This window comes from Mastigoproctus giganteus, chromosome 9, assembly GCF_048544385.1.
Source record: "Mastigoproctus giganteus isolate SK-2022 chromosome 9, ASM4854438v1, whole genome shotgun sequence".
Taxonomy (NCBI): Eukaryota; Metazoa; Arthropoda; class Arachnida; order Uropygi; family Thelyphonidae; genus Mastigoproctus; species Mastigoproctus giganteus.
Window position 1 is genome coordinate 171,865,941 of NC_143583.1, and position 24,772 is coordinate 171,890,712.

General features: G+C 36.5%; 1 protein-coding gene across 6 annotated transcripts in view; it reads right to left on the minus strand.

Annotated features, from left to right (window-relative positions):
* LOC150080888 (casein kinase II subunit alpha-like) overlaps positions 1–24,772 on the minus strand; it is a 496,207-nt gene that overhangs the window by 61,807 nt on the left and 409,628 nt on the right. For all 6 annotated transcript variants that reach the window (XR_016547403.1, XM_090381541.1, XM_090381537.1 and 3 more), the window contains 2 exons: positions 13,612–13,760; positions 2,285–2,374 (listed from right to left, as the gene is read on the minus strand). Coding sequence is in view for 5 of the 6 variants with exons in the window: in XM_090381541.1 (XP_090237667.1) it covers positions 2,285–2,374; positions 13,612–13,760 (239 nt within the window). In the remaining variant the exon portion in view is untranslated. The remainder of the gene's footprint in view (positions 1–2,284; positions 2,375–13,611; positions 13,761–24,772) is intronic.

The following is a 24,772-nucleotide window of genomic DNA, read 5'->3' on the forward strand; positions in this document are numbered from 1 at the left end:
ATCCTTTGCCAAAGATTTCTTGTAATCTGCCTTCGCTTGTCTAACCTCCTTTGTGCCTTGATTACAGACTAGCTCATATCCACCATAGACTTCTGTGTCTCCTTATAATTTATATGCATTCCCATGAATTTTTCTTCTCTGCCACGAGTCTCATTAGTTCGTTGACATCCATTTGAGCCTGAACCTTGAACAGTATTTCTTAGTTGGTATGAAAATCCTAGTAGCTTTCGAGATTAATTCCTTGAATGCTTCCTATTTAGAATTTGCTGTTGGTAACATCATCATCAGTTGGTTTCACTATACAGAAATGAAAAACTGTCTGAGACCATTGTAGTTACCTTTACGAAAACCATGTCCCTTACCTTTACCCCTGATGGTAGTTACATCTCTAAGTAAATCCCACATCAGGACACTGTGATCACTGCCACCTAGTGGTTCCTTTATCTGCAAATTCTTAATGCATGAATAATCACCGCTGATAATCAGATCAAGAGTATTACTCCCTCTGGTTGCCTCTCGAGCATGCTGCTGTAGAAAACAATTATCCAATAAATCCACAAAAGTTTTGCTGGTGTGCGAATGACCAACCTACAAGTTCCATTCAACATCTGTAAAGTTAAAATCCTCCATTATAAAATAGTCTAATATACTGGCCAACTCTTTCTCTGCACAATTGTTCATTGTATTCAGTCACTAGGCCTATAACACTCCTACTCTAATTTTTGTTTTCTCAGTGCTTATGTCACACCAAACTGACTTAACATTGCACTGTCCACCAACATCAACAGGATGCACTGCCTTACACTTTACGTGTTTCTTAACTAACAGCATAATTCCTCCTCCCTTCCTATCTTTTCTGTACACATTGTACTCCCCATATTCCAATTCTGCACTGCTGATATCTTATTTACTCAAATGCAGCCCATGTATTTACTTGTTCCACGATGACTCCTATCAATCCCAAGCATCTTGCTTTCTAGGCTCTGCTCATTCTACTAGAAGAAGTGCAAGAATCACTTTCACCTCTGCCTGTGGCTACTGTTAATCTTTTAGTCTGTGAATCCTCCCCAAAGCTAGCATTTATCAAACCCACCGAACACTGCCTCAATGGCACCAGAAAATATTCTTGTACCCTTTCTATTTAAGTGTATCCCATCCCTGTAGAAGAAATCTCTCCTGTTAACAAGCACAGACCATGCTGATAAAAATTCTGCTCCTTGAACCTTATTTTTTTTTTGGTAGTTGTTGGCGCTTCGGCTTCTGTGGCCATAATGCACCTCCCAAGGTTTTTGCAGTACTTTTGATCCAAGCCCGAGGCGGGATTCGAACCCGCGACCTTTGGGTTGCCAGGAAGGCACTTTACCCACCCGGCTAGCCAGGTCGGCCCTTGAGCCTTATGCAATGGCTCCAGGGTCAAATTGATTGACAAGGCTTTCATCATATACTCCCTCCTATCGTGTCTGGGTAGAACTGCAGACACTTTCAAATTTAACACTGACATACAGGACAATACTGACCTGTATTTTTTTTAAGTAAATCTGCAGATCTCCTACTCTTAATGTCAAAATGTGTACAACAATATGCCCTTAAAAGATATCTGCTCTACAAAGTCAACATGTTTACCCAAGGGCTAAAGACGATGACTTCGTAGGGCAGACATATCCTGGTCCTATTCCACCTATTCTTTTTGCATAATATGTTACCCATCTCCCTGATAATAGAGTCACCGACAATAACTAGGTCCTGTGGGACTAGCGCATTCTGCCTTGAAGATTGCCACTGTGTTGCTTGATGCACAAGAGCTGCTCTGGCATTGATGTGGGCAACTGAGCTTAATGGTCCTCACTCTAATACCTTCTAGGGCATCTATGTGATTCTACAAACTCTCATAGACGCCCATCAGAATGCTGAGTTGGCATCTAATTTCTTGACACTTTCTACAGTTAGCACACATAAAGACATCCTCCTTGGCTAGATTGTATGCTGTTCCAGAAAGTCTGCAAACATTTCGCAAGTTGCGCATTTATTTAGGCTGTGATGCACTGGAGAATTGTGACCTTTGGTTCTCCTCCAAGCCACCGTACTCCTGCTACTCTTTTCCCTTTGCTTAACTGCTCTAGTCTGGGGCACGATTTTTGCTTGAATATAATTGATTAATAAGTTTGATAGATAATGCTAATAAAACCTATAAATGCAAACCATGTACCCAAATTTAGTTGGGATCAAGCTTCTTATTCTGTAGTTATAGGTAAACAAATTTCTGCTTCTTAATAGTAAAGCTTACCTGATGTCACTGGTGGTGGTGAAGAATTGCTATGTCCTGACATTCTTTGTATTTCTGCAAATCTTGTTTGTTGCTCTTTAACAACTGGGGCTGACATGATATATATAAAAAAAAACAAAAGGTAACCAATCCATTAACAAATGATCGCAGATGATGCAAACTAGGTTATTATATAAATAATAAAGATAGTAAACAATTCCTGCTGAACAATAAGACAGCCTATACAACAATTATATGGACTATTTTCACCAAAATAAGTAAGAAAATTGCAAACTTTTTGCATCTTAAGTATAATATAGCATAGTACTGTATTTATCAATCTAAAGCATAAATACCTTAAATACATAAGGTATTTAAGGTGTTTATGCAATACATGTATTTAAGGTTAGTTATGGTTTACCAATAATAAACATTGAAAAGGAAAAAGAATCAGTATAGTATACTGAAATCATAACAAATTAAATAATCACAGTAAAAAACTGACATACAAAAATGCCACAAATAAAAATCAAAAATGGTCATTAATTTTTCGGCACTTTGTCTTCTTTCTTCATGTATTTGATAGGCCTAAAATTATTGAGGTAAGGCATATAGCCACCTGCAGATTCTGGGTATGTTGGCAATTTAGAAGACAGCTTGAAAAAAACTGTAGAAAGAGGCTTGGACAGCTGAGCTCCTCTGCCAGTAGATTTTTATATAGCGGTAAAGTTGGATATGCCTTGAATGGCTGTTCAGCAATGGCAAAGGTCAGAATCATGCTTCTACAAAAGAGCCCATGGCAGCTTCTGAATGTAAACTCCACTCAACACTTTGAAAGAATACTTCAAAAGTTTGGAAATCTTCATCAGTAACTTTCTTCTTTTTGTCTTCATTGTTAAGTTCTCCTGGATGAGATGCTAGCATTTCACTGACATCATTGCTGGTACTTCCAAGTTTAGATTCTTATTCAACAACTGAAGCATTTCTTGACAGCCTTGGGAATTAAACACAAATTCAGGACATAAGTAATGCCATGAACCACTGTGGTTCAATTTCTCTACTTCATTCTATGTCCCAATGTTCTTGATTGCATGAAAAATACTGAGGCCTATTCAAAATTCTTTCAAATAATCATGCTCAATTTCTCTGATGGCTTGGATAAAAGGTAATGTGATTTAAATTATGCAATTATTTCATGGTACACTGGCTGAAGCGCTGCAGAAGTGATATTTGAGGGGAAGAAATGCCACCTTAACACTGTGATTAAAATTATTCAGAAATTATGGACTGCATTTGGAGCACATCCAGAAACAGTATCTTAAATGCTAGATTTTTCCTCAAATCATATTCTTCCACACTAGGAACAAACTCATTATGGAATCATCCCTCAAGCATTGTGCCTACAATATCACTGAAAGGGCACTCCTTGAAATTTCCTAGCGCATTCTGGGTATTTGAGGATGGTAAACTAGAATGGGTTTCAATTTGATGTCACCGGCATCATTAGCATTAGAAAAGGCACACAATGCAAGAAAGCAGCAAGTTTATACAGCATCAGCCGAGAGAAAAAAAAAAAAAAAAACTCCTTATTTCACCCACCCACTCACTCCAAATGTTTGTCAAGTTCTGCCTTGAATCTATTTAAGCTATCAACTTCTACAACTACAGATGGAAATTTGTTCCATCAATCAACCACCTGCTGGCTAAAGGCAAACTTCCGCACATCTATCCTACAACCGTCTTTCCTCAATTTGAATTTATGCCCTCTGAGGCAATTATTCTGAGCAAGAGGAAGAATCCCATCAGCATTGAGCATGCTCAAATCATTCAAGGCTTTATACACCTCAATCAGATCACCTCGCAAGTGCCTAGTCTCTAGACACTGTAATTTGCAAAACTTAAGCCTTTTTTCATAAGCGCAACCCTTTGTTCCATTCAATAATCTTGTTGCCCTTCTCTGTACTCATTCCAACAGCTCTATATCCTTCTTAAAATGAGGTCTCCAGACCTGTATACAGTACTAAAGGTGTGGTCTGACCATTGCCTTATACAAGGGGATAATCACCTCCTTATCCCTGCTAGAAAAATTCCTGTATATTGTTGACAAGACACCATGAGCTACTCTTGCAGACTGTCTGCACTGCTCAGAAAACTTCATATCTGCCTGCACAATTACCCCCAGGTCCTTTCCGTTTTCTACCACTGTCAGGGTGGTACCACAGAGTTGATACATTACTCTGGGATTACTGCTTCCCATGTGTAGTACTTTATATTTGTCAATGTTAAACTTCATTTGCCACCTCTCAGTCCATCTGGTCAACTTTTCTAGATCCTGTTGCAGCAGTGTCAGTGGAGTCATTAACAACTGTGCCAACCTTCCTATCGTCTGCAAACTTGGACATTAAGCCTGATATACCATCATCAGTATCATTTATAAATACAGAAAACAACAATGGACCCAACGCTGAACCCCGAGTGACCCACTAATAACATTAGTCCACAAAGAGCAGTGTCCATTGATTACCACTCTCTGTCTTCTTCCACTCAACCATCCCTTTATCCATCATAGCAATTTGCCTCCAATGCCATACTTCTCCAATTTGTGCAGCAGTCATCCATATGCAAGAGTATCAAAAGCCTTTCTACAATCCAAATATATGATATCAAAATTATTCTTTGCATCCAGTTCCTTTTTGACTACATCATAGTATCCAATCAAATTGGTCAGATTAGACTTCCCCTTGACAAGCCCATGCTGTGTCTGAGCTGTAACTGAAGTCTTGTCTGAATGATCCTGCAGTGCTTCTTTAACCAGTGCCTCCATTAATTTCCCTGGAACAGAAGTTAAACTAACACGTCTGTAATTACCTGTGTCTCCCTTTGATCATCCTTTGTGTATTGGGGTATCAGTAACTTTATACTCATTTTCACATCTCCAGTCCATGGGTACCTCTCCTTCCAGGGAAGCTCTCATAATTATGGCTAAGGGTTTGCTTACTTCCTTTGCCACCTCCTTTAATATAACTGGATAGATTCCATCCACCCCAGTTGCCTTTCTTGTGTTTATCTTCAACAATTTCTCCTCCACTTTAGTCTCAGTTATTACAAGATTATCTGGCTTACTGCCAGAGTTGAATACACCTCTGGCATTCCCCTCCACGAATAACTCCTCATGTGTGAATGTCGATGCAAAATATTCATTTAGTTTGTTAGCTACATGAGCAGGATCATCAACAGCTGAGCCATCGATATCAAGTGGACCAATCTGATTCATCCCCTTCCTTCTAGAGTTTACATAAGTAAAGAACTCTGTGCTGTTTTTCTTTGCATTCTTTGCCAAAGATTTCTCGTAATCTGCCTTTGCCTGCGTAACCTCCTTTGTAACTTGGTTACAGACCAGCTTATATCTATCATAGGCTTCTGTGTCACATGTTAATTTATATGTATCCCATGCATTTTTCTTCTCTGCCACGTGTCTAATTAGTTCATCTGACATCTATTTAGGCCTGAATTTTGAACAATATTTCTTTGTTGGTATGAAAAGCCTAGTAGCTTCCAAGATTAATTCTTTGAATGCTTCCCATATTGAATTTGCTGTTGGTAACATCTTCAGTTGGTTGCACTGTATAGAATTTAAATACTGTCTAAGACCATCGTAGTCGCCTTTACGAAAGCAATAACCCTTCTCTTTACCCCTGATGGTAGTTACCTCTTTGAGTAAATCCCACTTCAGCACGCTGTGATCACTGCCACCTAGTGGTTCCTTTATCTGCAGATTCTTAATACATGACGAATCACTACTGATAATCAAATCAAGAGTGCAGAATCAAATCAAGAAGTGCAGAATTTTAATATGGGGAGTACAGTGTGTATAGAAAGGACAGACAAGATAGGAGGTGGGGGGGATTATGCTCTTAGTTAAGAAGCAGATAAAATCTAAGGCAGTGCATCTAGTAGATATAGGTGGTGGAGCAATTGAGTCAGTTTGGTGTGACATAAGCACTGGAAAAACAAAAATGAGAGTAAGAGTGAGCTGTAGGCCTCATGACACTAACAAGTACAATGAACACCTGTATACAGGGCAAGCCAGTAAATTAGAAAGTCTAATAATGGGAGATTTTAACTTTCAAGATACAGACTAGAACTTGTGGATTGGTCAATCAGACACTAGCAAGATTTTCTTGATTTACTGAACGACTGTTTCCTACAGCAGCAAGTTAGAGAGAGAGAGAGAGAGAGAGAGAGAGAGAGAGGGAGAGAGAGAGAGAGAGAGAGAGAGAGAGAGAGAGAGAGAGAGAGTAATATGATACTCTTGATCAGATTATCAGCAGTGATTATCCATGCATTAAGAATCTGCAGATAAAAGAACCACTAGGTGGCAGTGTTCACAGTGTATTAATCTAGAATTTACTTAAAGATGTAATTACCATCATGGATAAAGGGAAGGGTTTTGCTTTCATAAAGGTGATTATAGTGGGAGTTTAAACTCTATACAGTGGGACCAACTAACAATGTTATTATCAACAAATTCTAAAAAAACCAAGAAATACTGTTCAAGGCTTAGACCTAAATCGACATCATATGAACTAATGAGACTCGTGGCAGAGAAGAAAAATACATGCAATCCATATAAATCATCAGGTGATACAGAGCACATATGGCAGAGATAAACTAGCTTGTTTAATTGTTGTGCATGTTGGCACTAATGATGTTAAAAGTAGGAGATCTAACTACAGAGCAATGTTGAGAAGTTACAAGTTACGGTAAAATTTCAGTCTGCAATTGTGCCCACCACACGATAGGAGGAAGTATATGATTTGTTCAATGTACCAACACAACTTTGTGATTAAGTTACAAAGAAGATTAGGCAAGCTAAAGCAGATTATGAGAAATTTTTGGCAAAGAATGTAAAGAAAACCAGCAAAGACTTCTTTACTTATGCAAAACACTAGAATGAAGGGATTGAATCCAAAACTGGGAACGAGAATAGCCTTGTGCAGGCGAAGTTTTTACGGCTCCGGAAAATAGAGAAGTTTTTTCTGTTTTATTAACTTAAATTGGCATATTAACTTATTTTCTAGAGTAGCTTTATATTCCTAGTTATGATACTTAGTTTAAATTTTAACTTAGAGATTTTGTAGGTTATTACTTAGTATCGGTAAGGGTATCCAATCCATGTGTTTTACAAGTTTTGCAGCTCCGGAGAAAAGGAAAGTTTTTTAGCTATATTTAGGCGCTTTATTGACTAATTGTTATATTAAATTATTTTCTATAAGTAGCTTATAGGCCTAGTCAAGATCCTTGGTTTATTCTGAATTGAGACAGCGAGATTTTAGAAGTTAATTAATACTTAAAAAGTGTCCGTAAATTTACCGTTTGTAACTTGCCGCCAATACAACATTATATCCCGTTAGCTTAGTATAGTATATAATATTATCAATTAATTAGTAAAATTTATTAATCTTGTTAAACTTCATTGTCAATTAAATTGTACTTTTTAACTAAATACATATAACGACTTAGATTTTACAAACGTAACATAATTAATTAATACATAACTTGATACGGAAGTTATATAACGGAATACAAGTTTAGGGTTATAATTTTGTATTGAAATTGAATCGAAATCATGACTCAGACAAGAGCAGCAAAGCAAAAGGCTGAAAGGGACAAAAGTTAATGATGTTGTAGAGCAGATATCATCTTTTAGGGGCACCAAGGGTGATATTGCTGTACACTTTGGTACTAATGACATTAAGAACAGGAGATCTGCAGATTTACTTAAGTACAGGCCAATGCTGAAAAAAAAAAAAAAAAAAAAAAAAAGACGTGAGTTAGGGTTAAATTTGAAAGTGTCTGCAATTCAGCCTAGTGAATCAATTCTGCCGTGAAGGGATTGTGCAAGGATCACGGGGCAGAATTTTTCTCAGTGTGGTCTATGCTTGTTAACAGGAGAGACTGCTGTAGAAGCAGTCTCTCCTGTCAACAAATTTAAGTGTATCCCTGATTGGGATACACTTAAATAGGAGTGTAAGGGTGTTTGCTGATGCCATCGACACAGCGTTAGGTGATTTGGAAAACTGCTAGCTTGGGGAGATTCACAGACTAAAAGATTAATAGTAGCCATGGGCAGAGGAGAACGTGATTCTCACATTGCTTCTATTAGAATGAGCAGTGGCCTGGAGAGTGGGTGCTAGAGGTTTCAGGGACTGGTGGGAGTCATCATGAAACAAATAAATACATGGGCTGTGTTAGGGTAACTAAGAATAAGAATAGATGCATGTATACTTGCATGTACACCAATGCTAAAAGTATAGTAAATAAATTTGATGAATTTCAAATGCTAGTCAAGACATCAAAGGCAGACACTGTTGGGATATCAGAGACTTGGTGTCACACAGATATAAGCAGTGTAGAACTGATATTTGTGGAGTACAATGTGTACAGAAAGGACAGGAAGGGAAGAGGGGTTATGTTGTTAATTAAGAAAAACACAAAATCTAAGGAAGTGCATCCAGTTGAGAGATATGGACAGTGCAATGTTGAGTCAGTTTGGTGTGACCTAAGCACTGTGAAAGAAAAAATGAGAGTAGGAGCGTGTTATAGGCCTAATGTCTCTAATGAACAATTGTACAATCGTACAGAGAAATAGAATGGGCCAGTAAATCAGATTGTCTTATAATGGGGGATTTTAACTGCCCAGATATGGCCTGGAACTTGTGATAAGCACACTAGCAAGACGTTTGTGGATTTATTGGATTGGATGATTATTTTCTGCAGCAGCAGCATGTTCGAGAAGCAATCAGAGAGGGTAATACTCTTGATCTGGTTATCAGCAGTGATTATTCGTGTATAAAGAATTTGCAGATAAAGGAACCACTAGGTGGCAGCAGGCATAACATACTGATGTGGGATTTACTTAAAGATATAATTACCATCAGGTGTTAAGGGGACAGGTTTTTGCTTCTGTAAAGGTGACTACAATGGTCTCAGACAATTTTTAAATTCTGTACAGTGGGAAGTGGGAAGCATTCAAGGAATTAATCGTGGAAGCTACTATGCTTTTCATAGCAATTAGAATTAGCATTAATAGAGGTATATGATGCAAGAAAGCAAGCTTATATAGCATCAGCAAAAAAAAAAAAAAAAAAACCTTCCCATTTCACCCATCCATTAACTCCAAATGTTTGTCTAGTTCTGCCTTGAACTGATTTAAGTTCCTGACTTCCACTACAGCAGATGGAAGTTTGTTCCAACTATCAACCACCCACTGGCTAAAGGCGAATTTCTGCATATCTATTCGACAATTGTCTTTCCTCAATTTGGTTCAATGTCCTCTCAGGTGAGCAATCAGAGAAAGAGGAAGAATCCCATTAGAATTGAGCTTGCTCAATCCATTCAAGGCCTTATACACCTCAATAAGATCACCTTGCAGATGCCTAGTCTCCAGAAGCTGCAATTTGCAGAACTTAAATCTTTCTGGGTAACACCAACATTTTGTTTCACACACCAATCTCGTTGCCCTTCTCTGTACTTGTTCCAGCAGCTCTACATTCTTCATAAAATGAGGCCTCCTGACCTGTACACAGTACTCAAGGTGAGGCCTGACCATTGCCTTATACAAAGGGACACTCCTCCCTAATCGCTGCCAGCAAAATTCCTGTATATCGTTGACAAGACACCATGAGCTACTTCTGCAGCCTGTCTGAAATGCTCAGAAAACTTTATATCTGACTGCACAATTACCCTCAGGTCCTTTTCATTCTCCACTACTCTGAGTGTCGTCCCAGTTGATATGTTACTCTGGGGTTACTGCTACACACGTGCAGTACTTTACATTTGCCAATATCAAACCTCATTTGCAACCTCTCAGCCCATCTGATCAACATTTCCAGATCCTGTTGCAGTAGTGTACTATCATTACTATTCATTAACAACCATGCCAATCTTCGTATCGTCTGCAAACTTAGACATTAACCCTGATATACCTTCATCAAGATCACTGATAAATACCAAAAACAACAAGGGGCTTAACACTGAACCCTGGGGGACTCCACTAAAAACATTAGTCCATGAAGAGCAGTGTCGAATGATAACAACTCTCTGTCTTCTCCTACTCAACCATCCTTTTATCCATTGTAGCAACTTGCTCTTAATGTCATACTGCTTCAATTTGTACAGCAGTCTTCTATGTGCAGCAGTATCAAAAAAGCGTACCTAAAATCCAAGTATATGATATGAAAATTTTTATTTGCATACAATTCCTTTGTGACCACATAATAGTATTCAATCAAATTTGTCAGACAAGACTTCCCATTCACAAACCCATGCCTGTGTTTGAACTATAACTGCAGTCTTGTTTAGGTGATCCTGCATTACTTATTTAACGAGTGACTATTATTTTCCCTGGAACAGAAGTTAGACTAGCAGGTCTGTAATTACCTGTGTCACCCTTTGATCCCCTTTGTGAATTAGGGACATATTTGCACATCTCCATCCATGGGGACCTGCCCTGAGTCCAAGGACGCTTCCATAATTGCTTTACTTCCTTTAATATAACTGGATAGATCCCATCGACACCAGGTGCCTTTCTTATGATCAATTTCAACAATTTTTCCTCCACTTTGCACTCTGTTATTACAAAATCATTTAGCTCCCACCCAGAATTTAATCAGCTTCTGGCCTCCACTTCCCTACAGACCTCTTCATGTGTGAATGTAGATATAAAATACTCATTCAGTTTGTCAGCTACCTGAATAGGTTCATCAAAAATCAAACCATTGATGTCAATCGGACCAATCTGATTCATCCCTTTCTTTCTAAAGTTTACATAAGTAAAGAAGTATTTACTGTTTTTCTTTGCATTGTTTGCCAAAGATTTCTCATAATCTGCTATTGCTTGCCTAATCAAGGTTTGGGCCTAAATTAATGGCAGATGAACTCATGAGACTCATGGCAAATAAGAAAAATGCATGGGATGCATATAAATTATCATGTAACACAGAAGCCTATGGCAGACATAAGCTAGTCTGTAATCAAGTCACAAAAGACGAGTTATTCAAGGAGGGGAATGCCAGAGGTGTATTAAACTCTGGCAGTAAGCTAGATAATCTTGTAATAACTGAGAGTAAAGTGGAGGAGAAATTGTTGAAGTTAAACATAAAAGAGGCACTGGGGTGGATGGGATTTATCCAGTTATATTAAAGGAGGCAGCAAAGGAAGTAAGCAAACACTTAGCCATAATTATGAGAGCTGCCTTGGACTCTGGGGGAGGTCCCCATGGACTGAAGGTGTGCAAATGTATCACCAATTCACAAAGGGGGTTCAAAAGGTGACGCAGGTAACTATAGACCTGTTAGTTTAACTTGTGTTCTGGGGAAAATAATGGAATCACTGGTTAAAGAAACATTGCAGGATCACCTAGACAAGACTGTAGTAATAGTTAAGACACAGCATGGGTTTGTTAAAGGGAGGTCTTGTTTGACCAATTTAATTGGATACTATGATGTGGTCACAAAGGAACTGAATGCCAAAAATAATTTTGATATCATATACTTGGATTTCAGGAAAGCTTTTGATAGTGTTGCACATGGAAGACTGCTGTACAAATTGAAGAGGTATGGAATTAAGGGTAAGTTGCTAAATTGGATAAAGGAATGGTTGTGTGGGAGATGACAGAGAGTGGTAATCAATGGACACTGCTCCTCGTGGATAAATGTTATTAGCGGAGTTCCCCAGGGTTCGGTGTTGGGCCCATTGTTGTTTTGTATATTTATCAATGATATTGATGAAGGTATATATGAGATTTAATGTCCAAGTTTGCAGATGATACAAAGGTTGGCAGGGTTGCTAACAACAGTAAAGACAGTATGCTACTCTAACTGGATCTAGATATGTTGGGAAAATGGGCTGAAAAGTTGCAACTGAAGTTTAATATTGACAAATGCAAAGTACTGCATATGGTTAGCAATAATCAAAGAGAAACATATCAACTGTGTGGTACTACACTCAGGGAAGTGGAAAGGAGAATTACCTGGGGGTAATTGTGCAGTCAAATATGAAGTTCGCTGAGCAGTGTAGATGGGCTGCCAGAGCAGGTCATGGAGTCTTGTCAATGATATATAGGAATTTTGCTAGCAGGGACAGCGAGGTGATTATCCCATTATACAAGGTAATGGTCAGGTTACACCTAGAGTACTGTGTACAGGTCTGGAGGCCTCGTTTTAGGAAGGATGTAGAGTTGCTAGAACGAGTACAAAGAAGGGAACAAGATTGGTGAGGAGAAGAAAGGGGTGCTCTTACCAAGAAAGTTCTGCAAATCGCAGCGCTTGGATTGTAGTCACCTGCGAGGTGATCTGATTGAGGTGTATAAGGCCTTGAATGGGTTGAGCATGCTGAATGGTGATGGGATTCTTCCTCAGATTAAGAACCTGAGGGGGGACACAGTTTCAAATTGAGGAAAGACAGTTGTAGAATAAATGTGCGGAAATTTGCCTTTAGTCAGCGGGTAGTTGATTGGTGGAACAGACTAAGTTGATAGCCTAAATAAATTTAAGGCTAAGCTGGACAGGTATTTGGAACGAATGGAGGGGTGAAATGGGAGGGTTTTTTTTTTTTTTTTTGGCTGATGCTACATAAGCTTGCTTTTTTGCATCATATACCTCTACTAATGCTTCTTTTGATAAAAGAAATTCTTACAAAAGCTTTCGATACTGTGTGTGTCTCTTCCTCAGCTATGAATATATTACATATGTTATAATTAAATAAATTACATATGAAAATCAAGAATGGTACCATGTGGTCATGTTAGATAACCAAAGTGCATGCAAGATTTATCTAGCATGACCACACTAACACAGAAGCTTGTTTTACCACAGTAAAACAAGCTTCTGTTACGTATTTTAGTATTTGTTATGTATTACCATGTAATCTGCATCCCTCTACTCCCATTGGCTAAATAAATCATTAGAAGGAAAATTATTTTAATGTATAGAAAGATAATAATAAGTCGATGAAAATGAAGGCTCTAATCTGAAAAATAGCAATGAGAATACTAGTGCATATAGTAAAGTTCAGTATTTGAACAGAGATGAAGTAAGTAAAATTAACACAATAAAGTTAATTTATAAAATAATACTTTTCTGAGAAATTTCAAAAGTGTAATGTAGTTGGAATAGACTGAAACTTCCAATTTCATGAGATTTGACTGTGTGTGGGCTTCAAGACATCAAAGCAAATATGGGATCAAATTCACGGGATATTCATCTTAGATTATTGGTTAACGTGAATGTGAAAAAAATAACAATCTAGAAGGTTTTTAAACAAAAATAAACAAACAATCAACTCACTGAAGTATGGATGCTCCATTGCCTCATGAGCTGTCAGCCTTTCTTGATGATCATACCTCAATAATTTGTCTAAAAAATCGAGAGCTTCTGCAGTAACTAGATGCTGATTCTCACTGTGGACAAATCTTTCCCAACGTTTTCTAGAATGCCTAATACAGTGAAATGTTATTAATAATTTAGTTTTCAAATAGAATATGTAAGTTTTAAAAAATATGTAGGCTTATTAAATGAAATAAACATGATCCGTTTGTGCAGTGTCTCAAGCATTACTTTGAAATTAGAAAATAGTTAATGCCATTCAGACTTTTCTGTTGTGAGCACTAAGATATAATAAATAAATTTAAAAAAAATTTACTAAGCATTTTAAATTGTGAGAGGCAATAAAAAAACAATAATAAATAAATAAAAAAAACAAACAAAGAGAGGATGAGAAAGCCTTTTCATAAACACTGACAGTTCTAATAAAATAATTAAGAGATCTAAGAGCAGCATTAGGAAATTTTAAAATTTTGGTGTATAATGGTACTAAATTAAGAAATATCCAATATTTTTCACAAAAATGAATAACAAAATAAACAGTCTTTAAGCATATAAATATACACGTGTGATTTATAATTTCCAATTTACAACAGAACAAAACTAATAAGAAAACAAATTGAACCCAAGTAAAAATGAATGCAAATAAGCTCATATACACTGTTAAAGAATAACAAAATTATGATATGTTCTAACCCCAACATATTCTATGCAGCTGTTATTTCTCAGTTTGTCCTGGTGAGCTCAATGAAAGTGTAAAATATTTGATGCCTTCAAAATATGACCTAAAAGTATTAAGCTTGCCACAATTTTTATGGTGAAACTGATCATTTATAAGAAATCTGAATGCATTTTACTAACTTCTGCTTTTACAAATTTAACCTAATATAAAATAATGTAATGAAACTGTTGTATACAACTAAATTAGGGAAATTAAAATATCAGATGAGAATTCTGTGCTCATTCAATATAATATTCCATAAATATCAGATAAATCAAGCATTGCTGATCACAAATTGGCATGCATTCTTTCAAGTTAAAAGAACATTTGTAATAAGTCTGCTCATTCATAAAGTGAATGCATTTCACAAATTTTCCTAACCTAACACATGATGAAGCTCATGTATGCAGTTAGATCATGGAAATTGACGAAGCATTAAACAGGAGAATAAGCTCTGGCAGAAAGCAGAAATACACATTTGAATTTTATGCTGGGAAGCAGCTGCTAATGGCCAATATGACTAAGCTGTTCAGCTAGAATGTTCATCATATGACTGATCTAAAGATTTATGCAAATAAAAAAAAAGTTTCAGTTGAAAATGAAATTTAGTTCATTTTGGTAATTTACACATTCATTAACAGTTCTTTGTTCAATATTAAACAGAGTAAACAATATTAAACAGAGGTCTGCAGAGTAAAATTTGAATCATACACTATAACAGCATATAACATTATGCAACCTAATAATTGAATGAATGACAGAAGAACTGATTGACATATGAGTGTAACAGATTACAAGAAAGATTACATATTAACAGCACTGATAATATGATGATTTAGACTAACAAATGCATAGTGGGAAAGCAGATGCTTGCCATAAGAGTTTTCACAAACTATGAACCTTTGCCAAAAAAAAAAAAAAAAAGTGCTTGTACCTTTACACAGTCAGGTATACAATATATCACATTATAATGGTACTCTGAAATTTGGCCTGAACTTCAATGTGAATTCTCTCGATACCTTTTTCTTGTATCTGCTTGCCAAATACAGTACCATTATAACAAAACCTTGATATAACGCAAGTCTTAGGAGTGACTTCAATTACAAAAATTACTTAATATTTTTATATGAATCCACGAAACAAGCATTTTATAAATTAAGCAAATTTATTTCCATGCATTTCTTAATATTTAAGTTTTATTATTTTGACACCAGCAGAATTGCATGTACAGTAAACTGTATTAAGATTCTTAGCAAAGCTTATTATCTTAGTACTCACCTCTAGACCAGTTTTGGTTAGGGTTATTTTTACATAAATGAAAGTAAAAGTTTTCAATTATATTAATAGATTAATTAATTTAAAAATATATCTCTAGAAAGAGGGAGTGCACTACCTTTTTTCTGGTTGTCATTTATAAAATCATATGAAGAAGATTCGAGTGTTGAAAAACCAAAAGCTGGATGAGAAGCTTTCGATGTTGTTGTCATCAGTTGGTGAATGACATGAGTTGTAAGTGTTGATTTATAGTATCGTGGTACCCAGGATGCATTACGTTAAACATGTTTGTTGTTTGTTATTTAGGAGCATTAGCAACTGAGGCCATATTGCTCCGGGAATATGCGGTGGTCATTCCCTTGACCTTTCCGCATCCTCCGTATTTGGTGGTGACGGGCTCGAACCCCGGTCTAATCAAGAAGCGTGTGCTACACACTGCTGCTCCTTCCCACCTGGCTACGGAGACGCCTCATTAAACATGTAGAAATTTGATTCGTGTGAGCTGCCATATTGGTGACAGATTTGTGGGTAATTTAGTATTTAATATTTCGTACAATCTATTTTGGTGGAACCATTCTATAGCCAGGGCTTCGTATTGGAATATCTTACAATTCAATTTAAGTTTAATTAGTGTAATTACGTTATCTATTAATGGATCATAATTAAAAGAGTGTATGTGCTGACTGAGTTCAGTTCGTGGTTGGTCTGATTTGAAACTATTATAATGATAGTATGCTCTTGTGTTGGCTGTTCTGGAAGTTCCATATTTTGTGGTGGTGCTACCTATGTAGCATGCGCTACATCCAGATTGGCATTTTATAAGGTATATTATATTGTTCATGTCTTGAATATTGTATTTATATGTTTCTCTGTATTTGCTGAAAAAAGTACTTAGTTTATTATATGATGAAAAAATCAGTGTAATGTTTTTCCCTCTAAAAATATGCCAGAGCTGAGGTGCAAGTTGGCTATGATACGGAAATGTGACTATTGTATTTTGTGTATGATCAGTACTAATGTTATCAATGCGAGAATTATTAATTTTTCCTTTTTCAGCTAATATGGTTTCTTGAATTAACTGTTTGGGGTATTTTCTAGCTATAAAGGTTTTTGTTAGGTATATAGTAGTTCTGTACTCAAATCTTCCTGTGAATGATTGTATTTAATCGCATTGTAGATTTGGTTGTATAATACTGATTTGGGGGGGGGGGGGGAAGACGCTCTGCTAGTCTCCCCTTCTCAGAGGAAAATGTTTATTTTCTTAGGTTCCATGTGTAATTAGTTTTTTGATGACTCATTTTTTATTAGATCTCAAATTGAGGAAAGATAGGAAAAAAACTGCACATTGACAATAATTACTCTTGGATAAGTTAAAACTCTCTAACTGAACATAGCATATCAGTAGTTTCCAAACTTTTATATAATGGCATCTTCCTTAGTTTAGCAATATTTTCACCGCACAATTTGTCTTCACTTTGAATAACAGAATTTTTTAACAGAAACATCTCTTTGCAACCCCACTCCCTTGGGGGCATACCTCTACACTTTAGAAACCACTGTAGTAGCTGGTTCCCCTCTGGGATGCATAGCTATTTATGCCTACCAGTGTCTACTGCCAAATTAGTGTTTTCCCGTATTTGATTAACTGCATTAAATCTTCTAATTCTAATATTTGCTCAGATTTTATCACTAAAATCATTCTTGAGTGAACTCCTCATCGTTCCACCAAGCAGAGAAATGCTATGTATACCATGGCATTTCTCTGCTTGCTGAATCTGAATTTAGAGTTAACTTCTGCAGGGAAATTTATTCATATCCAGCAATTTAATAAGGATGACAACTTCTTGCCTTCCATTTCTCATTAAATTGCATTCAATATTTTGTATCAGTAGTGGCAAATAATGGAGGAAAGTAAGCTATTACAGAATCAGAAGAAAAAAAAAAAAAAAAAAAAAACAACTTCCTACATCATCTGTCCATCCCCTCCAACAGCATCTAGTATCAAATTACCAATGTTTACCACAACAGATGGAGAAAGAATGCATTCAGCATTGAGCTTATTCAATCCATTCAGAGCCTTAAACACTTCAATCAGATTACTTTGCAGATACCTATTTCTTCAGACACTGCATATTGCAAAACTGAGGCCTTCTGTTCCCCTCACCAATCTCATTGCTCTTATCTGCATCCATTGCAGCAGACCTACATCCTTCCTAAAATGAGGCCTCCAGATCTGTATTTATCTCAACCTTTCCAAAGTAATGGATAAATCCATCAAGTGACAACTATTACATTATCTTGAAACTTTCTACCTAATTCAATGAATGGACTAGATGGTAAAATCTGTCAGTGTCAATCCAGTGTGATATTTTGGTTTTTGTTACTCCTCTGTTGACAAATTCCACAAAAAGGCTAAAAGTTCAGGCAACTACTCTCAACAATTGAAAGGTTTTCAAATGGTTTGAAATAGAGCCCTTCTAATCAAGCATTCACCTGCCTTTCAGCTTTTGAAAACTGAGAGCCAGTTTCCTCAATAACAACTTATTTCATGTTATGATAGATGGTTCTACTCTTTCATCTACCCTTTTTCTCCAGTATATTACTGAATTTCTAACACTAATTGAAAATCCTATTTATATATTTTTCTGATGATGATGACACACTGCATTCCACATTTCAGTTCATCAAGTTCAGCTCTCCACAAACAGCTACAACTTCTCAAATATCTACCATCACCATTTCCCTTAAATACTCTTTTTTTTTTTTTTTTTTTAATATTCCTTATTCAGCAGGTCACAATCTCTAGGCTTTGTCCAAATATACCTAACTGGATACATGCATTCTTTTATTCATGTCTTCTAAAGAATTCAATTTCTTGGAGAGAATCTGTTTATTGCTAACATAGTATCACTTCTAATGTAATCGCAGTACAAATGTTCATTTGAATTTCATTGATTTGAGATCTAATTTACAAAATGGTTGGTTTATTATTTATGCTTTTCTTTTTTTATGTAATAAAATGTACTGTTTGGTTTGTCTTGTTTGATGTGCAAATTACCTTGGTTTCTTTAGTTTTTTGTATTTGATTTATTCTTTCTCCCCTCTGCACTTATTCCAGTAAGTAATTTAGTTTTCCTGGAGTTGAAATGGTTGTGCCCAGATATTCTTACACATCTTATCAAGATGCGCAAGAATGTCTTTTCATTCGTTTTTTTTCTGTTTCACCTGTATCTTCACTGATGAGGACTTAATAAAGGTCTACAAAAATGTACAATTTACACATTGTTATAGGAAAGGCAGCACCTATTTGGTAGTTCTAATTAATTGAAGTATTGTTTATAAAACTTCTCTTTAGTAACTGTTGTTTCCTGTTTCCTAACCAGAAGTTGCTTTTAGTTGTCCACTGCACAGTAGCAGATTTAGCGCTGCTCCGCAATATTGTTTCTGTTCAGTTTTCTAGTTTATATATTGTTTATATGCATTCTGTGTCCATGTGAATGATTTTAGTTTACCATGCAGGCATGTTAAAACTTTTTTTTTTTAAATGGCCTAAAAGAAATTAAGTGAGTCAGCTAGTGCTAATAAGGCGAAGAAGGTGAAAAGCTATTCAAAAAAAAAAAAAAAAAAAATGTCTTGGAAAGAAAATAAATTGGGCATTCTAAAAACACTGGATTCGATTCAGGTAAGCAATAGATTTACACTATATTTAGTGGTTTTGAGTGATATAAAAATTAACAGTACCTCAAGCTGTTACTATAAATAATGTATATACAGTATACATAAAAGGTTCTGTAATTTAAAGTGTTTTCTTCATAATTTATGCATTCAAAGTTCACATTTAAAGATATAAATATTTCTGCTATATTGTTATGTACAGAAGTGGTACCTTAAAATCAGCCAGAAACACTGGTTATGGCAATCATTTAAAATTAACATTACTTCCGATTGATAAATCTTCCCTGCATAACATGGATTCACTTGATGCTCTGTTTTCACATCCCCAATTAAGAGAGCAAAGCAGAGGATATTTCCATGTGCAAAAACCATCTGATAAGGTACTTTCAACATAAAAGTTTATACATCATGTTTTTGTTAAGACAGATCCCTGATACTGAGTCATAAATTACTGTATTTTTCACTTCAGGAAGATGGATTGATAGTGTCCAACAAGCATCAGAAGGAGGACTTACTCTGTCTATGGCTAAAAATATAACAGAAAATATGGTATGACAGGGTAAAACAGTGAAAGGAATACTAAGAAACTAGAAGAATCAACTTGTACTATCACAGCACTGTACAACCTGTACAGATTCAGATAATGGGAAGTCAATACAATGTAACATTTTCTGTGAGTGGTTGGTAGTTCTGCTAGTACATATGCAATTAATTAGCTGAAGTGGAATTGTTCTAGCAGTGCAATGATGGAAGAAATAAAGGAGCAATATGGTAAATGTGCAGAAAGAAAAATTCTCAGTTTAAGCACTATGTACTCTTCAAAAAAGCAGTGGTTACTCTTTGAAGAGTTTAACTTTATTTTTTAAAATTAGCTCATTAAATATAAACAATGAATTATTACTATTTGTTTATTTTATTAATCAGGAAAGAGCCATATGAAGACAAAGATGTAATTTTTAATTTTTATTTAAATCCAAGAAGAAATAACTAAAGTACATTATACAAAATGCTGAGTGAATATTAATATTGAGAGATACACGCAGAGAAGCAAAAAAACAATTTAGCTTTCAATTCTAGTAATCATAAAAAAACATGGAAAAATTTTATCAATTTAAACAAAAAAATATATGCACCTCTCATGCACAAATTGAAACAATAGAAACAACTAAATACTTTTAAATTTTTTTAAAAGTATTTTTTTATGGTGAGCCCCAAGCACAAAAGGTATTAGAGGCAGTAGTCACTTATTAAGAATGAGTTGAGAAAACAAAAATGTTTGCCAATGTTAGACTTAAATTTCTGTAGGTTAAAGAATTTTTTTTTTTTTAGAAATTATAATCTACAGAAATTTAAGTCTTTTCTGGAGTTGAACAGCAAGGGATGCTGACTAGCTGATACAATTGATAGGTTTGGAAGAAAATGGTGGAATTAGTGATAATGTTAATTCAGAAGACCAGCACCCAATTAAATCTCTGCAGAAAGGCACAGAGTAGAAATAAACATGTGTAGGAAACAGTAAAGTAAGTTCATACATGAGAGAAAGAGAGGGCGAGATAATTAATTTATCTACTGTCTGCCTACATTCTTTTTGATAGTCTAGCAGTTTAAGAGAGACTTTAGGTTGTTGTTGTTGTTTTTTGGTGCAAGGGCTACTTAGGCCATATTGCACCTATCACCGTTGTGAATGTTACATATGCATGGTGACTGTAATGGCATTACTCAAAAACGATCATATAATTCTATCTTTTTCGTAAAGTGAAAGAACTCCAGCAGATTAGCCTCGTTACCTATGATGTGGCAGAGTGTCAAGGGTTCTAAAAGAGACTTGGTGGGCAGTGGTGTATAAAGTACACTCAACAAGAATATGCTTCATTGTAAGTGGACAGTTGCACTGTGTGCATTGTGGAAGATCATTACCTGTGAGGAGATAAAGGTGGGTAAGATGACTGTGGCCAATTCGTGCTCTGGTTAAGATTACTTCCTCCCTCCTGTTTATATGGAAACTGGAGGTCCACAGTTGCGGTTCAGGTTTTATTTGGCGGAGTTTATTATGCGTTTGGGCTTGCCACTGAATTCTCCATTGTTCTTTACACATTCTTCGAATGTTATTTTTTGTACTCAAGATATGGAACTTAATACTGTGATAATTCTCTGTTGGATGGATGTTTAGCGGCATAGTCCGCACATTCGTTTCCTGGTATCCCAGCATGGCCTGGGAATCCAGCAGAAAATGGCCACTCGTTGGAGTTCTTGAAGATGCATCAGTTTGGATTTTATGAGCTTTATTAAAGGATGTGTTTGAGAAGAATTGTTCTGTAAAGCTATAATCGCACTCTGGGAGTCCGTATATATCATGCTTTTATGGATGGACAGATGGAGGATATTTTCTACTGCAAGTTTGATGGCGTATAATTCAGCTGTATAGCTGCTGCATTCATTGGGAAGTGATACGGAGAAGGTTTTATGAGGGAAAAACGGCTGATGCACCCACTCCACTCTCAGATTTTGATCCGTCAGTGTATATATTTTTGAAAAATGCAGATAATTTTGTGTGGGCAATATGGTGTTGTTGTGTATTGACATTTGCAAGAGAGTGCTTTCCCCAGTTTAGAAAATAACTGTCACAAAGTGGTTTAATAGACGTCCATGGGGGATCCGTACTATTTAAATCTTGAAGAACTTTATCAGGATGTATATTCCAAGTTTGCGATAATGCTTGAGCTCTGAGAGCAAAAGGCCGAACTGCCCTAGGTTTATTTCTATAGAATGTTGTGAACTGATGGTCATTAAGTATTGGCCTAATGGGATGGGTAGGTAGACTTTGGATTTTAGTTGTATAGTTAAGAAGTAACATCTTTCTCCTGAGGCTTAGAGGAAGTTCATGAGCATCAATATAAAGACTTTGAACTGTTTGAAAAGTTCTATAAGCGCCTATAGAAATCCTCAGGGCAGAGTGTTGAATTGGTGCAAGTCGTGCTAGCACACTCTCCCTAGCAGAATCATACACTGGGGCACCGTAGTCAAGGCGAGATCTGATTAGGGCTCTATACAAATGAAGTAACGTGTACCAATCTTCACCCCATGATGAAGAAGAAATGACTCTGAGTATGTTCATTTTTTTCTGGCAAGACATCTTTAGATGTTTAACGTGCTCTATGAAGTTCAACTTACTATCGAAAGTCAGACCAAGCAGACAAATGCTGTTCACAACTGAGATAGGCTGGTTTGTTAAGTGTACCTCTGGATCTGGATGCATCTTCCGTTTGTTACAAAAGTAAACTACTTTAGATTTTGAACAAGAGAGTCGATACCCATTCTGTGCCACCCATAACTGAATATTATTAATTGAAATGTGGAGCTGCCACTCAATGAAGGTCATATTTTGCGAACTGCAAGAAACAGTGAGATCATCGGCATAGAGGTACGAATTCACAGTGCTGAGAATATTTTTAGTCGTGTGATTTATTCTTATTGCGAATAAGGTGGCACTGAGCACAGAGCCTTGTGGGACCCCTTCTTCTTGTATATATGTTTGAGAGAGAACTTGTCGGTATCGGATTTGAAAGGATCTGTGCTGAAGGAAATTCAATATGAAATATGGTAAGTGGCCTCTCAGGTCAAGGGAATGCAGATTTCTCAGGATACCAAAACATCATGTGGTGTCGAAGGCTTTTTCTACATCAAGGCATACCATGACGAGATGCTCATTTTGAATGAATGCATTCCTGATGTTTGTTTCTGCATTGACCATGAGATCCAAGGCTGATCAATTTTTCCTGAAACCAAATTGATTGTCAGAAATTATATTTTTAGAGTCAAGAAACAAAGTAAGTCGATGGTGAATTATTTTTTCCAGGGTTTTACTTAAGCAGCTGGTGAGAGAAATAGGTCTATAGTTTTCAGGAATGGAATGATCTTCTCCTAGTTTGGGAAATGCTATTATACAGGAGTGATGCCAGGAACTGGGGAAACAATGTTCAAGAAAGATGCGATTGAAAAATGTGAGCAGTGAAGAGACCGATTCTTTATCTAAGTGTTGGAGCATTATGTAGTATATTCCGTCGGGGCCTGAAGCACTGTTTTTTGAGGTAGATATGGCTTCTTGAAGTTCAAGCATTGTAAGCGGCTGATTATAGGGTAAAGAACGTTTACTCGTAGGTCTGAAGTTCAGTTTGGACTTTTCAGCTAATACTTTAATCTTCTGGAATGATGGATCATATGCTGTTGAGGCAGATAACTGTGAAAAAACAGTCCCTAGGGCATTTGCTATATATGTAGGAGAAGAAAGATCATGCCCATTCCAGTTGAGAAGTGAAGAGGATAATGGGGGAACTTTGTCATTTAGTTGTTTTATTTTCCGCCATATTATTCTTGAATCAGTATTTTTATTAATCGAGCTCGCAAATCAAATCCAAGATTCTCTTTTAGCTTTCTTCCTAATGTGATGGGCCTTGGCTCTGAGTCTCTTGTAGTTTATAAGATTGGCGGTGGTGGGATGTTTTCGAAACAGATTCCATGCTCGGTTTTTTTTTTTTTTTTTTTTTTTTTGCACCTCTGCACTCTTCATTCCACCAATAGTTTATGGTTCTATGGGTTGTTGACTGTGATTGTGGAATCGCAGTGCATGCAGCAGCCAATATTTGTCTCATGATGTGATCGTAGCTGTGTCAATAAGACAGGTTTTGATGATCTGTTCATCAAAGGACACTCGGGAAGTGAATTTTGCCAATCGGCTCTGGGAAATTTCCATTTTACGTAGTTTTGAGAAATTATGGAATGTCCTGTTTGAATCTTACATATTAGTGGAACGTGATCACTATTTAGTGGGCTGTCGAGGACCGTCCACTCAATACTAGGGAAGAGGATCGGAGAGAGCATATGGAAAGATCTATTGCAGAAGTTCTACCCGTAGAGAGATGAATGTAAGTTGGCAAGCCAGTATTTAGTATAGTCAGATTTTGTCTGTCAGCAAGCTGTTCGATAAGTTGTCCTCGTCCATCTGCATTGGGAGAACCCCACAATGGATGGTGTCCATTGAAGTCGCCCAATAAACAGATAGGGGTTGGCAACTGCTGAATAAGATCTTCCAGTTCATGGATGGTATAGGAGTGATTGGGCGATAGGTAGATAGAGACAATTGTCAAAGTAATACCAATCACTATATGTGTTGCAATAGCTTCGATGGAGGTTTGTAAAGGAATTAATCTGCAAGGTACTCGTGAGTCTATGAGTATAGCTACCCCTCCGTGAGCACTATTTGTAGCAGTTGTCTTTCCTAAAGAGTGCATAATTCTTAACTGAGAGTGATACATGCTGTGTTAAATTTGTCTCTTGTAGGCAGATGCCTACGGGATGGTAACGATCAATTAACTCATGGATATCATCAATGTTACTGCGAATTCCTCTACAGTTCCACTGTATGATTTGGTGCATTATTTGGTTTTGTTACTTGAG